This window comes from Mesocricetus auratus, unplaced genomic scaffold, assembly GCF_017639785.1.
Source record: "Mesocricetus auratus isolate SY011 unplaced genomic scaffold, BCM_Maur_2.0 Super-Scaffold_100048, whole genome shotgun sequence".
Classification (NCBI taxonomy): Eukaryota; Metazoa; Chordata; class Mammalia; order Rodentia; family Cricetidae; genus Mesocricetus; species Mesocricetus auratus.
In genome coordinates this window covers 647,995-664,684 of record NW_024429225.1, presented here as the reverse complement: position 1 = coordinate 664,684, position 16,690 = coordinate 647,995, and the positions used below count along the sequence as shown (strand labels likewise).

At 38.3% G+C, this 16,690-nt stretch overlaps 1 protein-coding gene and 1 pseudogene across 1 annotated transcript; one reads left to right on the top strand and one right to left on the bottom strand.

Moving 5' to 3' along the window:
* Positions 1 to 788: 788 nt before the first annotated feature.
* Positions 789 to 1,730, bottom strand: LOC101838831 (olfactory receptor 4M1). Its single transcript, XM_005087488.2, has one exon. It carries the CDS (start codon positions 1,728 to 1,730, stop codon positions 789 to 791), a length of 942 nt encoding a protein of 313 aa, XP_005087545.1.
* Positions 1,731 to 3,295: 1,565 nt separating this feature from the next.
* Positions 3,296 to 13,882, top strand: LOC101841520 (annotated as a pseudogene).
* Positions 13,883 to 16,690: the final 2,808 nt, after the last annotated feature.

The window sequence follows — 16,690 nt, the reverse complement described above, 5'->3', positions numbered from 1 at the left end:
TGGTGTTCTGAACGCATAAATATTGTTTCCATAATTGATAAAAAGCTCGAGACTTGTTGGTAATGGAATTAAGTGTGTGCCCCCTGAACTAGGAGTACAGGTGGCTTATGGAACAGAATCCTCAATTTCCATCACATCTGGGAGAGTTGGAAATAAAGGGCAAAACAAACAATATTATCCAGGCTCAAAAAGATACTTTGCCAAAAACTCCTGCTGGACCAAGGATGAAAACACAACAGCAATATTTAATTTGGTGACATAAAATTATGCTTACTTTCTGGCCATTTCTTCAAGTGTGTAATGAACATATCTACAAAATCTTATTTAATTTTATTATTTCACAACATGCATTAGAGTAGTTACTCAGTGAACAATTAATGAAATTGTGTATTTCTAATCATGGTCTGTTTGATACTTTGGGATGTATGTGTAAATTTGTTTCCATTTTAGTACCTTTGTGCTTTACCTTAAAAGGAAATGTAGGAAAATTATGAGTTTAAAAAAATCAGTGGTTGAGGCACCTTCTGCTCTTACAGAGGACCCAGATTTGTTCCCGGAGCCTACACACTGGCTTATAATCCTCTTTAACTCCAGTTCGAAGGGATCCAAGGCCGCCTTCTGACTTCTGAACACCAGACACGCATATGGTACACATGAACAGATGCAGACAAAACATTTGGACATACGAAATAAAAATAAACAAATCTCAGAGTTCAAATAAGAGGAAGTAAAAGCAACATTGCCACCACTTCCTACTTTGACAGAATGTAAAATGTGTCATTTATTTTTCACTTTTCTTTACAGAAAATGCATCTATTCACCAACTTCTTCATAGCTGCCTTTATCTCCTTGTTTCGTAATGTATAGATGATGGGGTTGAGTAAAGGAAATATGACAGTGTGAAACACAGACACCACTTTATCTAGAGAAAACGAGTCAAATGGACGAGCATAAATGTAGATGGATGGTCCAAACATTAGCACTACTATGGTGATGTGGGAATAGCAGGTGGATATGGCCCTGCTGGTGCTCTCACCTGAACTTGAGTGTCTCTTGAGCATGGCCAGAAGGAAGGCGTAAGACATTAACAGAGCAACGAAACACACCACAGAAATCAAGCCGCTGCTGAAGATCATCACTAACTCCTCCCTGAAAGTATTGGCACAGGCAATCCGGACAACCTGTGTGATGTCACAAAAATAATTGTCCAATTCATTGGGTCCACAAAACGGGAGCCGAACAATGAGAGCCACCTGTATTATAGAATGAACGAAGCCCCCTGTCCAGGAGAGAGCCACTAAGACACAACACAGACGGCGGTTCATGATGGTGGCATAATGGAGGGGGCGGCAGATGGCAGCGTAGCGGTCAAAGGCCATCACGGTGAGCAGGAACATCTCAGAGGCCCCGACGAAGTGCAAAAAGAAGAGCTGAGCGATGCACCCACCGAAGGAAATTGTCTTCCTTTCCACAAAGAAGTCTACAAGCATCTTAGGCGCTGTGATAGACGAGTACCAAATATCAAGAAAGGCTAGATTAGCCAGCAGGAAATACATGGGAGAGCTCAGGTGCGGGTCAAGCCTGACGGTACAGATAATAAGGATATTCACTGGAAGTATAAATAGGTAGAAGGATAAGAATATAACAAACAAGACTAGCTGCACTTCTCGAGTCTGAGATAGGCCAGTGAGAACAAACTCTGTCACGCTGGTATCATTTACAGGCCCCATTTCTTCAAATAAATTTCCATTGTAGCTATAGAAAATGAAAGAAAATATTATTACTCCAAATAGTATTTAAAAAGAATATATCACTATTCTCAAAAATTATAACATATTCTTAACATTAAGTTATTGCATTGGGAGAGTGGAAGATGACTCAGTGCTCTTGCTGAAAATGTCAGGTCAGTTTCTACCACCCACAAGGCAGCTAATACTACTCTGTAATTCTTTTCTGGTCTCCATGGGCAGCAGTATTCATGTGATGAACATACATACATGCGAGCAAAACTTTCACATACATGAAAATGGAATGAAAAAAACTTAAAGAGATTATATTAGGATATTCTTGCTGACTCCATTTTATATTAAAAACAAGATACAGAAAGTAAATTATGATCTCATGAATTAAACATACTGAAACCATATAAAATATGTCAGACACTTAAAAAACTACTTCAGGACAGTGTCACATACCTGAAAGCCAAATATAAGCTTCTTAATGCTGTAAAATTCTATTTTTTACAAAACTCGTTGGCAATCTTTTCTTCAAATATCTACCCTTCCTTTAATACTCAGTTTAGTAAACAATATGTGTGCTGATTTTGCAGTTATCTGATATGGAAATGTAGCCTCTTCTCTCTAGATCATTTTTGCTGGGAAATCTTGCTAGTTTGGAAAACTTAAGTACACTGATCTTTTAGTACTTTGTGACTTTTAATTTATTTTATATTTTCAACTACAGGCGTGTGTGTGCGTGTGTGTGTGAGTGTGTGAGTGAGTGTGTGTGAGTGAGTGAGTGTGTGTGTCTGTGTGTGTCTGTGTGACAGTGTGTGTGTGAGTGTGTGTGTGTGTGTGTGTGTGTGTGTGTGTGTGTGTGTGTTTGCATGCACACACACTGGTGCTTGGAACTCAGAGTTTTCAGCTCCCCCTGGAGCCACAGTCATGGGTGGCTATGGGCAACCCAACATGGGTTCTGGGAAAAGCTGAACTCTGGTCCCTTGTAGAGCACCAAGCACCACTGAGCTTTCTTCAAGGCCTCCAGTACTTGGTTTTAATTTATATTTAAAAAAAAACCATGATTTCATGCACAGTGAATGAATAACCACAATTTTACTGCTAAAGGCTTGCTGAGGGGTAACAGAAGCTGGAGACAGTGATCAGAGTGTAGGTGTGAAAATACCAACCCTCAAAAAGAAAGAAAATGACGGTTGCAAACAAAAGCACCAATAAAACCCAAACGAAACAAGATGAAACAAACCTACGAGGAAACAAAAACAAAACAAAAAGCCTTGAGGTCCGTTTTGTATTAGTGAACTACCCCTGGCATGGAGCATGCCTGCAGTGTAGTTAGTATATACCCAGTACAGTTGTGTGGGTAGGGAGGTGAGGGGGATCTGCAATGAGCTGTGGGGAGGGAAAAAATGATCAAAATATATAATATGAAAAAAATCAAATAAAAAGGCTTTGCTCATCACCGCATCAACTGTGAGGCTCACACACTGCTTCAGAAGAGGCAGAAGGAAGGATGGGTCGTCTGAGGAACAGGCATGCGTGCCATTGTAGCGCACCGCGTCATGCCGATTACTTCTGCCATTTCCAAGAGAAATTCAAAATACAATTATCCTAAAATCTTTGCTGAAGATTCAATAGTAAGTACAACGCTACTAAGAAAGGAAATCTACCAAACAAAAAGAAAACAGTCAAGTCAAGGTGTGATAGCACACGCTTGTGATCCAAGCTGGGAGGGGGGCGGGGCTGAGGCAGAAATACCACAAGTTTGAAGTTAGACTGCGTTACGTGGAAGGTTGGAGGTCAGCCTGTGCTACAGAGCAAGAGACAATCAACAGCAACAGTAACAAAAGGGATGAAGAGGGAAAATGAGACACTTGCTCTTTGAAGTAATGTCCAGTCTCTGAAGAATTTCTCATAATCAACAATCAGCTGTGATTATGGCGCTATTTGGGTTTCCTGATGTGTTATATAGTATTGCACTCCCTCATTTTTTTGCTTAACGAGAATAAGTATGAAACACAAGTTAGAGTTTTATCAAAGCAAGCAGATGTGACTGGTTCTTATAGGGACTATGTACATTGTTAATTAAAGAAATTTGATGGTTCTCCCTTTTAGCTTACTAAGTCAATTTATGCATAACTATAACAAGCAGTGTGTGACTTTCAACACAAGAACATCACTGTTCTAAAAAGAGACATAACAGGTGGGTACAGGAAGAAAAGCAAGAGCTTTCTGGAAATACCAGACATATTCAGAAAACTCGGTGGTATGAGACTGCTCAGACAAAAAGTGCTCATTTCCATTCATGGAAAGCCCAGTGTCGGCCTCAGTGAGTTACAAATCATAGTGCAAAAGAGAAGTTTGATGTTCAGCTTCAACCATTAAATCAAAAGAAAAGTATTATTCCAGCTTCCAACACTCAGCCATCTTAAAACATGTTAACCTACAATGGCCAATTTCTGGAGATTCCATATAGTGTGGTCTCCTTACTTACGGGAAAGGGCAGTCCACTGACTCCCTAGTAATGACATAGCAAGTATGTAATGGTAATATCGCAGCTAACTCATTTATAGTCACTGCCGAGTGAGCCTAGAGTTTCTGACCATCTAGAAGACCTCCACAGAGATCATCCAGCACATCCCAATACCCACTGTGGAGATTCTGCTCTTATGAAAGCAGATGAAAATGATTAATTTAGTAGTTCTTAATCAAGTGACTTCTCTCTCATTGTGGAAAGGAGAGGAATAGCTCAAAGAAGTAAACACTCTTACAAGGCCCTATGTTCTTTTAGCATTTTAATGGGGATTGCAATGTCTTTCTGATTGCTTGCATATCATCTAATATCTCCCGTGGCCTGCTCTATGCTCCCCATCAAAGAAGAAGCAGAGCAACTGTAAATTATCAAACTTGGGGCTGAGGAGTTGGCTCTGAAGACAAAGCACTTGCCAACACTTGTAAAGTTGGGAGCTCAGATCCACAGAACTCACATAGAAAACAAGCAGGAGTGGTAGCCACCTGTAATTCCACCACTCTGGAGGCACAGATGGGAAGACACCCAGGGCGAGCCAACACTGGTGAGCTCCAGGTTCAAGCAAAAGACCATGCCACAATAAAAAGTATTGACCAATGGTATGCACAGTGGGAAAAGGCACATGTCACCAAGACTGACGATCTGAGTTTAATCCCCAGAACAGAGCTGGTAGAACGAGAGAGACAATTTCTTCAAGTTGTCCTCTGACCTCCACAGGAGGCAAGTCATAGCACACACACACACACACACACACACACACACACACACACACACACAGAGAGAGAGAGAGAGAGAGAGAGAGAGAGAATAAATAATTTTAAAACTAATTTTAAGACGTGAAGAGTGATCAAGTAGGATAACTGCTGCCATCTTCAGGCCTCCACGTGCACATGCATAAATCTGCACACACATGTGGCACCCTGGCGTATGCAAACATGCCTATAAATGTACACCATGAATATCATACACATGCAAAAATGACACAAGCAAAACAATACAACATAGAATAAGTTGTGCAGCTTGCAATAATAAGATTAAGTTTTAATTGCTTCCAATATATTTCATAATAAACTCCAAGAGATTGCTTAGTAAGCTTACATTCTAGAACTGTCACTCTAAGTGCTGTGCAAGAAAAACTATAACGGGAAAAAGTAAGCTTTTACGTGGAAGACAGCCACAGCCATTTAGAAAAGTGAATATTTTGTTTAGAAACTATTTAGGAGACACAACTGGCAGTGTTTAAAGTGGATTCAGCATTAAAAATTGCTATACTACCAAAGTTAATTAGATGTTGAGATCATAACAGTAAGTTTATAAGAAGATGTTATGTCTTGTGTGCAAAACAAGGCTCATTTGGCAGCGTACCAAGACCTCAATACAATTGGCCTAGATTTTGTCATAAAATATATTCATGCTCTGCCATGGTCTAGGAAAGACTGGGCACTGTGTCAGTAAAAATCCACAGCCAGGAATCTTCATGTAATACTGAGTCAGGGCATTTCTTCCTTGGACTGCAAGTAGGAGGGTTTTTGTTCCACTATTTACTACAAAATACTAGATAGGTTGAAGAAGGGGAATTTTTCTTCACTCATCTTTGCTACCCAAATTTCTGGATAAAGCCCACTCCTTGTGAAAACACTTTGCAAACATCTATTCTTTATTTAATCTTTGGGGATGTAGTATCTAGAGGATTCTTATAAAGACAGCTAGGTGCACAAAGTCCTTCCCCACAGGTGAGTGAGCTGTGAGACCTCCTCCTCAAGGGAACCAGTGCTTTGGAGAAAAATAAGAGTCTATGCAGAAATTTGTCTTACTAACAATGTAAAACCCATTCATGCTGTTTGCATGGAATCTGAAGAGGCTATGATGACCAAGACTGAGACTAGAAAAATGAACAAAAAAAAATAAAGAAAATAAAACACTATACTAATGAAGGAAAAGAAATCTAAAAAATAAAAGTATACAAATCCTGTTTTTTTCTGAAAATGACAATACATTCTAATAGGTTACACACTGGACAATAGACAGGTTAAAGTGCTAACAAAATTTAAAATATTAATAGCTTCGTTACAGTGTTTTTTTTCTGAAAAATCCTCTCCAGAGGACAGAAGGCATACTACCCTCTCATACCTGCTGGTCACAGGGACAATGATGAAAATGGGTAGCATAATGTAACAGCGATCTCAAAGCCCAGCGGAAACACAAAGCAAAAAGGAGTGAAGTCAGAGGGCAGAAATAACATTGGTAAGTATATTAGGTACTAGTGTTTCTTAAAGGTGTAGATACAGAAATACACAAAAATGCTCTCAGAGAATGATACATGCTATAATACTTAATAACAGTACATTTAAACAGTGGAGTAAAGAATCAGGGGACATCATTAGAGACTTTCATCTTTACAGCTCTAATAAATGTCTAAATGTCACCTGCAGATACATACATACCACAGTACATATGTTTAATGTTTCAAGTAAATAAATTTAAAGAACTGTGGGATAATGTGCTGGGTGCCCAGTTCTCTAGTTTGGAGGACAGAGCCGTGAGCAATAACTGAAACACTTGGAGTCATAGCAGGGCACAGCCAACAAACTTTCTGAGGTTGCGGATATTTGTCAGTCAGCCGTCAACAGTTGCTCACTCTCAATATAAAGAATTTTACAGCTCTGCGGAGGAGGGGGCTCGAGTTAGGGTTTCTCTGTGTAACAGCCCTGGCTGCTGACTGTCCCGGAACTCACTCTTGTAGACCAGGCTGGCCTCAAACTCACAGAGATCCTCCTGCCTCTGCCTCCCGAGGGATTAAAGGTGCACACCACTTCCACCTGACTAAGATTGTAATAGGCTTTTAAGGAAAACTTTATGTTTAAAATGTTAATGTTCTATGAAAACAAAGTCTCATTGAGAGTAAGATTCAGAATGGTAAATTAAGAATTGTGTGATGATCATCTGGACAAGTCATGGTGTGATCACCACTGGTGATGTACACAACACCTAAAGAAGTCACTTCAACTGCTTTTAGAATAGTGAGCTTGCCTGCATTACTGCATGAACCATTATGAGAGTATTACAAAAGCGCATTCACTATGTGTAGGTGTGTGTGAAGACCTGGGAACCACAAATATTATAAGTAAACCAGCAGCAGGGAATATTAAGATGCAAAACTTGCTTAGCGTTGTATATACATAGCACATATGTAGGAAGAAAACATTAGGAGAGCATTTCTGTTCTTAACCTGATGACTGCTAAGGTTTCATTTGCTGCATTTATCTCAAATGTACACATACACAAACATTCAAATAGAAAAAATCAGAAAATCATTGTACATATGGAGACCTGAGTCTTTATTCTAACCACAATACAACCATTAGCTGTGTAACCTTTGGTTATTCGCTTATCTATTTCTGTCACTGAGGATTCAAGATTGATTCCCAAAACTCATACTAGGCAGATCATAGCCTCGCACAGCTTCAGCCTCCTTGGGCACCTGCACTCATATGCACATAACCCCATGCAGACGTTATATATATGATATATATGTATGATAAAATAATTTTTAAAATACTAGTATTACCTGAAACAGATTATTACTATCATTCCCCCCTTTCTTCTTATTGCAATTTGCAGCAATATTTTATTCTTTGAAAATTTCATACGTATTTATTTTTAATATTTTCTATTTATTTTCATTGAAAATACTTTCATAAAATATATTCTGATCACATTTTCCCCTTCCCCAGCTCCTCTCAGATCCTCTCTGTTTCCCCCACCCATCAAACTCCACAACTTTTTTCTTCTTTTTTTTCAGAAAAAAAGGCAAGTGAATATAACAGTAAGGTAAAAAGTTCCCAAACAAAGCAATATGACACCAAAAAATCTATGAACTATCATTGAGTCTGTTCTCTGCTGGGCCTAGGGTCTACCCTTGTGTCGTTAATGTAACCAGAAAGACTCCATTGAAGAAGGCTAATTTGAATGTCTTAATTCAAATAGAAATACATCATTATCTTCCCTCTTTTTCCTCCCTCTTTCCTCCCCCCATCCCTCATAGCTACCCTCCCTCAAAACCCTCCCATGCCACCCACCACTCAAGCTGGTAACTTCTTTTATTACTGTTGTGGCTAAACACACACACATATGCATATATACATATTCATGTGTGTATGTGCATTAGTGTATTTATATCCCCTTTCAAAGTGAAGCTCAATATGGAAAAGCATCATCCACCCCATGAGTTCTGAAACACCACCATTTGACACATGTTTATAGCTCTCTGTATGGAAATTCTACCCTTATATCTGAAAACTGACAGTCTAGAACTATATTAGAAAACAAATTAAGAACATCTGACTTGTAAATACCAGAACTTCCCAGTTTCTGGACCCATAACCATATGCGACAGCTAATAATTCATTACTGTTCAATCACTCAGCATCAGTCAGAAAGCCTTCTTTTCAAATGCCTGAAATTTTTTCATTAATAATTTATATAAAGCTCCATAGAGATAGTAACTGGACTTCCAGAGCAACAGTCTGCCAACACCTACAATAGAGATTTTAACTAATTACATTATAATATTCCAACTTGCATTCTAGCAAAAATATAATGGAAACTCAGCTCCTTTAGGCCATAGAGTATGTCTATGATGCAGTTCCTTGGGCACAAGGGTACTCAGGGTTCTTACTTTGTGAAGGGGCATAGCTGATTAAATGGATTTCTTAAATTAGTAAATGAGTGCGAAAAAAATTGCAAATACTTACAACCTAACTGTTTGTGAACTCATTTAGTCTCTCCTAATTTGATTTATATTCTGGAATTTTCATTTTAAAATATCTGTACTGCCAACATTGATTCAAGTAAGTATCTTTAATTTTTTCCTATTTATAATCAAAAGTACTAGTGCTCCTGACTCCAGTACCTTCAAATGTAACACCATGGATACCACCTCACCCAATTCTTTATGCTAGATACTTTCCTTAGGTTTTCTGCCTCATAATGCTAGTCTCACATAATTTTAAGTTATTTCTATCAATATATTTGTGCTGTCTAAAAACTAAGATGATCTATATAAATATTGTAACAGTGTTTTCCACCTACCAACTACTTTGCCAGGTTGGGTATGATGAGAGCCTATAAATATCAAGTAGAAGATTCCTCCCCTCACATCCACAGAGAAGGCTGCATTGTCTATATTTTGGCATTTATCAGCTCTTGCCCTGATGTGACTATATGCTAACTACCATCATGGGATGTTACCCTGAAAATCAATTCTCTGAAGTCTAGAGATAGCCAATGTGGGAGAAAACACCAAGGGAGCAATTTAAAAGTTGGTGTATGGTTCATTGTAGAGAATAAAAATACCTTTTTCCTCACAGAACAAATAAGGAAAGTGACTAATTTCCCAGGACTTGGGTAGCACTGTTACATTGCATATGATGATCGTTATTATACTTTTGGTTGTGAGCCTAGCATTTCACAGTTGAGTCATCCTTCCAGGCCTCTGATAGTCTTTCTACTTCCTCTCTGACAAAAGATTTCTTCACTTGAAGGTGTTAGGTACCTGGGAAAATAGAAATATGCCCAAATACAATCTTAAGACTGCATAAATCATTTTAAAATCTTGATTTTATATATTTTACTGTATATTATTTATTTATGTGTGTGGGTGCATGCATATACATCACACAGAAATCAGAGTACATCTTGCAGGAGCTCTCTACTTCCACCATGTGGGTCCAGAAGTTTTTAGCAATTGTCTTTACACACTGAGCCATCTTGACAACCTTCCCCCACGATTTTGATGAAATCATATTACTAAATTCTAATATATACATTATTACTAATTTTATTCAGTGTTTCTACATATATACAATAATTATCTATATCTCTGACCTCATTGTAAGCACAAGGAATACAATGCCTGAGAAAGCAATAGTCCATAAATTGAAATACAACTCTCATCTATCTATGAAACCACAAGTAGGTGCCTGCACCTGTCACATATAAATAAAAGGTTTACACCAAAAGCTTCCATTCTACACATATGAGCTATGGATTTGAAGATAAAAGAGTAGTTACAGAAGAGCAGAAGTTAATGGTGTAAAAAAATGCACTGTGTATATTTCATAAGTGTATTTATTTATACACACAAAGTACTAGTATTTACTACATGTGTAATCCTAATTGCCACAGACTCACTCTAATTTAATGACTTTCTTACAGAGTTAGGTTTAACAAATTAAATTTTCTGTGATAGAAACACTGGGTTCTAACTCAATTTTATTCTGTCAAATTGATCTTAATCTGACTCTTATGTAAATTATCTTCACAGTATTACTTATTTGAAGTTGAATTAGGATAAAGTAATCAGCATGAGATTGATAGAAGGAAATGAAGAACAAAAAACAAGAAAACAGAAAGACATATATTTGACAGAAGACAATACATTTACAAATGTTCTACACTAGAGTATAAGCTTGATTAGCTTAGAGGCTCATTCCTGATGTTAGGCTGGGAGATTACAGCAAGCCTAAGTCCATCAGGGCTGCATAGTTCTACATCAGTCTAAGCTACAGAATGGGACTTGCTTTCAAAACATACATATACACATGTACAATCTTAATTTTAAAATTTAATAAAAAATCATGGGATATTCATATTAAGTTAGAACAAATGCGACAGATCAAACATCCATTCGTCTTGTATTTTAGAACTCTATCATTCACAAAATAATTCACAATATTTTCATGAACATTAATAAGAAAAGCAATTGCTCCTGTAGAGCATAGCACCTAATTCCATAAATGAATTCAGCAGCTTTTTTTATTGTTTGAGAATTTCATATATATACACAAAATTTGTTTTGATCAAATCCATTCCTACTCCTTTTTCTATCCACCCCACAATATTTCTGCTTCTTTGTCTGCACTGATCTCTAAACCTTTGGAGAAGGAATGTGGCTTAGATGCCCCAACTCCACACTCTACTATCCTTTATACTCTGACCAATTGTCACTTTCTGTACTAATCACCATTTACTACAGGAAGACGATTCTCCAGTAAGAGTTCAGAAGTAAATTTATCTATGGATAAAACCATGGAGTATGTTCATGATGGCCAACTACTCTTGGGCATGGGGCCTTGTTGGGTCTGGTCGATGAGTCTGTACATTCCTAAGGAGGGGAGTGTGAATTGAAGAAAGAAATAGACAAGAAGCAGTAGATGGAGTCAGGAGGGGACTCAGTGAATACTGAAAAAAGCCCCAAGTTTATTATTCACAGTCTTTATATACCCCAATCAAAAGGGGAGGACAAAAGATCTCCATGGTACAAAGAACAAACAAGCATAATTACCTTCCCAATACCCAAAACATCGGGTCACCACACCCTAAGTCAAACATCCTATAATTTGGTATTGAGGGTCAAAACATTCAGTAGCCACACCTTATGCCAAACATCCTGCTGTTTAACCTTGAAGGAGCAAGAATAGAATTGAACTCTCTGACCTTAAGTCAAGATGAAATGGAACCACTTCTGTGGGCCTCCACAAGGCTTGCCCTGAAGTGTGATTATATACCCTGTAGCACTGCAATGAAGAATATTGGGGCATTGTTTGTTTGTTTGTTCCTCCCCCTCTTCCTCTTCTTTGTCTGCTTTGACTTTATCTGTGTGTGTTTGTGTTGTGTTTTTTTTTTTTTGAGAGAGAGAAGAGAAAGAACATAAGGTTCGGTATAAAAATATGTCATTTAGCAAAATAACAGTAGTATGTTCTTCCCTAGGGACTATAACCCAAGCAAAAATTCGTGGCCAGGTTTATAGTACCAAGCATGAGTTCCACCTTGTAGACTAAATCCATCATTAGCAAGTAGTTGGTTACCTCCATGATATCTATGCAATTATTGCTACAATGACCACATCTTGCCAGACTAGCTACCATTTTACGGTGCAGGGTAGACATTGTAGCTGGACAAGATGGTTGACGGGTTTCCTCATCCAGCACTTTGCATATCACCTTTTTTGCACTATGAAAGCTAGCCAGTAGGGAAGAACCTTCCCAGTCAGCACCAGCTACATTTCTCCATACCCTATGACCAAAGTGCATGATGTTTTCATCAGTATGGACCACTTTCAAGTACTGGTGTATAACCAAAGCTGTGGCAACTGCCTTTATTGTTTGGGGGATCTATAGACATCTGATCATCAACTTCAAGAAGAGTAATCTGACACTGGGCTTTGTGTTTGATAGTCTTTTGTGTCTGCTAGAGGCATCTTCTCCCTATTTAACATAACAACATTTGACCTCTTTTTATTTGTGTATATATAATTCAGGAAGCTTCTAGCATAGTAGGTTTCCAAATTGCTTTTCCAAAGATCATTATTGTTATCTGCCCCTTTCTATATCACCTTCTCTCCCCTGTCCACTCACTCTCCCACCCACTTAAATCATTAATTCATTAGGTTTTGTCACAAGTATCACTAAACAAATATTATTACAAATCCTGGAAGCCAAATAAAATACCTCTCTGTTAGCCAATACCAAAAGATTACACACACACACACACACACACACACACACACACACACACACACAGCTATTTCAATTTTCTATTGTTCAAAATTTTCTATTGTCCTAAAATTTTTCATGAGCTACAAGAGAATGGAAATAAACAAATTAGAAACTCACCAAAAAGATTGAAAGCATAAAATGGAATTGGTTAGGAAACTTTAATGTTGAAGAATATGAATTAAATGATATATTGGCAGTTTAAACAACTATAAGTAATAATAAAAACTGAGTGAAGTAGAAGACAGATTATCTAAAATTATCTCAATTATATCAGGCAAGAAAAAAGAATAAAAGAAATGAAAAAAGGCTAAAATACTAATTTATTATCATCACAAATTAATAAAATGTATTACAATAATTTCAGAATAGAAAAAATAATGAGGAAGGAAGCCCAGTTAAAGAAACAGTCTTGGAGCTGGCTTCTGCACCCAAGATAGTTTCCTGTTTATGCAGCTCAGAGTCCATGCCTCGGTCTTCGCAGCAGCCATACCGCCGTACGCCATTGTCTACTTCCCAGTTCGAGTGCACTGAGGCCATGTGCATGCCGCTGGCTGGAAGGAGAGGAGGTGGCTACCGGAGATACCTGGGTGAAAGGCTTGCTCAAGTCCACCTGTTTGTATACCAGTCTAATGCCGTCTTGAGACACCTGAGCCAATCCTTGGGGCTTTATGGGAAAGACCAGAGAGAGGCTGCCCTGGTGGACATGGTGAATGATGGGGTGGAAGACCTTCGCTGCAAATACATCACCCTCATCTACACCAAATATAAGAATGGCAAGGATGCCTACGTGAAGGCCCTGCCTGGACATCTGAAGCCCTTTGAGACCCTGCTGTCCCAGAACCAAGAGGGCAAAGCCTCCATCGTGGGTGACCAGATCTCCTTTGCCGATTACAACTTGCTAGATCTGCTGCTGGTCCACCAGGTCCTGGCCCCTGGCTGCCCACAGTTTCCCTCTGCTCTCTGCCTATGTGGCACAGTTCAGCACCCGGCCCAAGATCAAGGCCTTCCAGTCCTCTCCTAACCATGTGAACCGTCGTATCAATGGAAACGGCAAGCAGTAACGGACAGAAGAGACAGGAACTGTCTGTCCCCTTTTCTATAGCTAGTAAAGTTTGTAAGACAGAAAAAAATGTCTTAGAGGGCTAAAGGGATAGCTCAGCCGCTAAAGGCTAGGCTCACAATCAAAAATATAAGAAACAGTCTTGGAAATCTTACCAAAAATTAGAAGAAAATAACATATCAAGGTACACAAAGATTGGAATCCTCTAATTAATTCAAGTAACATGTTATGATCATACTCTCAAAAATAAATAAATACTCAAAATAAAATAAAAAGTGTGCATGTACCCATACCCACACAGCCACACACACTTGTGACTTTCTGTAGTAATCACCATTTATTACAAAAGGAAGATTCTCTAATAAGAATTCAGAAGTAAATTTATCTATGGATAAAACCATGTAGTATATTCTTGTTGCCAGCTACTCCTAGACATGGGCCCTGCCCTGAAGTGTGGTTGCTATACCCAGTCACACTATATTGAAGAAAATTTGGGGGATGGGGGTATTTTACTCATTTTCTCTTCTTCTTCTCCTCCTTCCCATTCTCCCCCTCCTCCCCCTCCTCCTCCTCCGCTTCCTCCTCCTCTGCTTTAATTTTCTGTGAATGTGTTTGTGCTGTGGTTTTGTTTTGAGAGGGAGTCACAGGAAGAAAGAGAGAACATAAAGTTCAGTGACTGAGGAGATGGGAGGACTTGGGAGGACTTGGGGAAGGGGAAAGAATATGATCACAATACATTGCATAAAAATTAAATAAAATAGAATTTTGAAAGCAGTAAAAGAAAAGAAAAAATCATAAAGACTGGATATAATCTATATGTAACAAGTCACGGAGAAAATGAAAGTAAATTTATAAAAAGAAATGGCCTACCAGGAAGCAATCGCTTTCCTTAACTGATCCTGTTATGCAAAGCTCTAGCAGACTCTTCTAGTGACTGGCATATAACTATTATTCACTTGCAACACTACTTCTTACTTAGTCCTCTAACTTCCAGAGGATACCTTTTCTTTACCTATTAATGCTTTACAATGCATGCACAATGTCACTGGCCCAAAATGACTAAAGAGTCCATGAACTTCCATGGCAGAGCAAAGAAAGTTTTTCAGCATATGAATTTTCTTCCTATTGCCCTCAAAAACTCCTCCCTTCCAAAGTGGGGAGTGTGGGGAGTGTTTTTCTGTGACTTAAATATAACTATGTCACCTACCAATTTCTCTCAGGTACCAGCAGCAAAAATGCATTGCATACTTCTATGAAATTCTCAAATAATAAAATAAAAATACTATAGTTAAAAGAGAGAAAAACTGTTTCCAACCTCTAAATTAGCTTAAAACTAACAAGGCAATGAGTATTTTCAGTGTCTAAAGACAAGCAAATATAGTAGCTTCTTTCTTAGAAACAATTTGTGCTTATAAAATACTGGGGTAGCTTGAGTTCTAAACTTGACCTGAATTTAAAAAATCCTTCTTCTAGCTAGAGCAATAAGACAACAAAAGGAGATCAAGTGGATACAAATTAGAAAGGAAGAAGTCAAACTTTCACTATTTGCAGACGATATGATAGTCTACATAAGCGACCCAAAGAATTCTACCAGTAAACTCCTACAGCTGATAAACACCTTCAGCAAAGTGGTAGGATACAAAATGAACTAAAAAAAATCAGTATCCCTACTGTATATAGACAATAAAGGGGATGAGAAAGAAATTAGAGGAACATCATCCTTTACAATAGCCATAAACAACATCAAATATCTTGGGGTAACTCTAACCAAGCAAGTGAAATACCGGTATAACAAGAACTTTGAGTCCTTAAAAAAAGAAATTAAAGAAGATACCAGAAAATGGAAAGATCTCCCATGATCTTGGATAGGTAGGATCAACGTAGTAAAAATTGCAATCTTACCAAAAGCAATCTACAGATTCAATGCAATCCCTATCAAAATGCCAGCACAATTTTTCACCGACCTTGAAAGGACAATCCTTAACTTTATATGGAAAAACAAGAGAGTCAGGATAACCAGGGTAACCCTGTAAATAAAAGAACCTCCAGAAGCATCACCAGCCCGGACTTCAAGCTCTATTATAGAGCTACAGTCCTGAAAACAGCTTGGTATTGGCACAAAAGCAGACAGGTAAACCAATGGAATTGAATCAAAGACCCTGATATCAACCCACACACCTTTGAACACCTGATCTTTGACAAAGAAGCTAAAACTATACAATGGAAAAAAGAAAACATCTTCAATAAATGGTGCTGGAGTAACTGGATTCTGGCATGAAAAAGACAACAGATAGATCCATATCTATCACCATGCACAAAACGGAAGTCCAAATGGATCAAAGACCTCAACATCAATCCAGCCACACTGAAATCTCTTAGAGGAGAAAGTGGGAAGTACCACTTCCTGAACATAACACCAGTATCACAGACACCGAGATCGACAATTAATAAATGGGACCTCCTGAAACTGAGGAGCTTCTGCAGGGCAAAGAACATAGTCAGCAAGACAAAAAGGCAGCCCACAGATTGGGAAAAGATATTCACTAACTGCACATCTGACAGAGGGCTGATCTCCAAAATTTACAAAGAACTCAAGAGGCAAGACTCCAGAACACCAAAGGATCCAATTAAAAAATGGGTACAAAACTAAATAGAATTCTCAATAGAGGAGTCCAAAATGGCCAAAAGACACTTGAGAAAGTGCTCAACATCTTTAGCCATCAGGGAAATGCAAATCAAAACAACTCTGAGATACCATTTCACTCCAGAATGGCTAAAGTCAAAAACACTAATGACAGTTTATGCTAGA

Coding starts and splice junctions, on each gene's coding strand:
- LOC101838831 (XM_005087488.2), bottom strand. CDS start 1,730: ATGGGGCCTGTAAATGATACCAGCGTGACAGAGTTTGTTCTCACTGGC.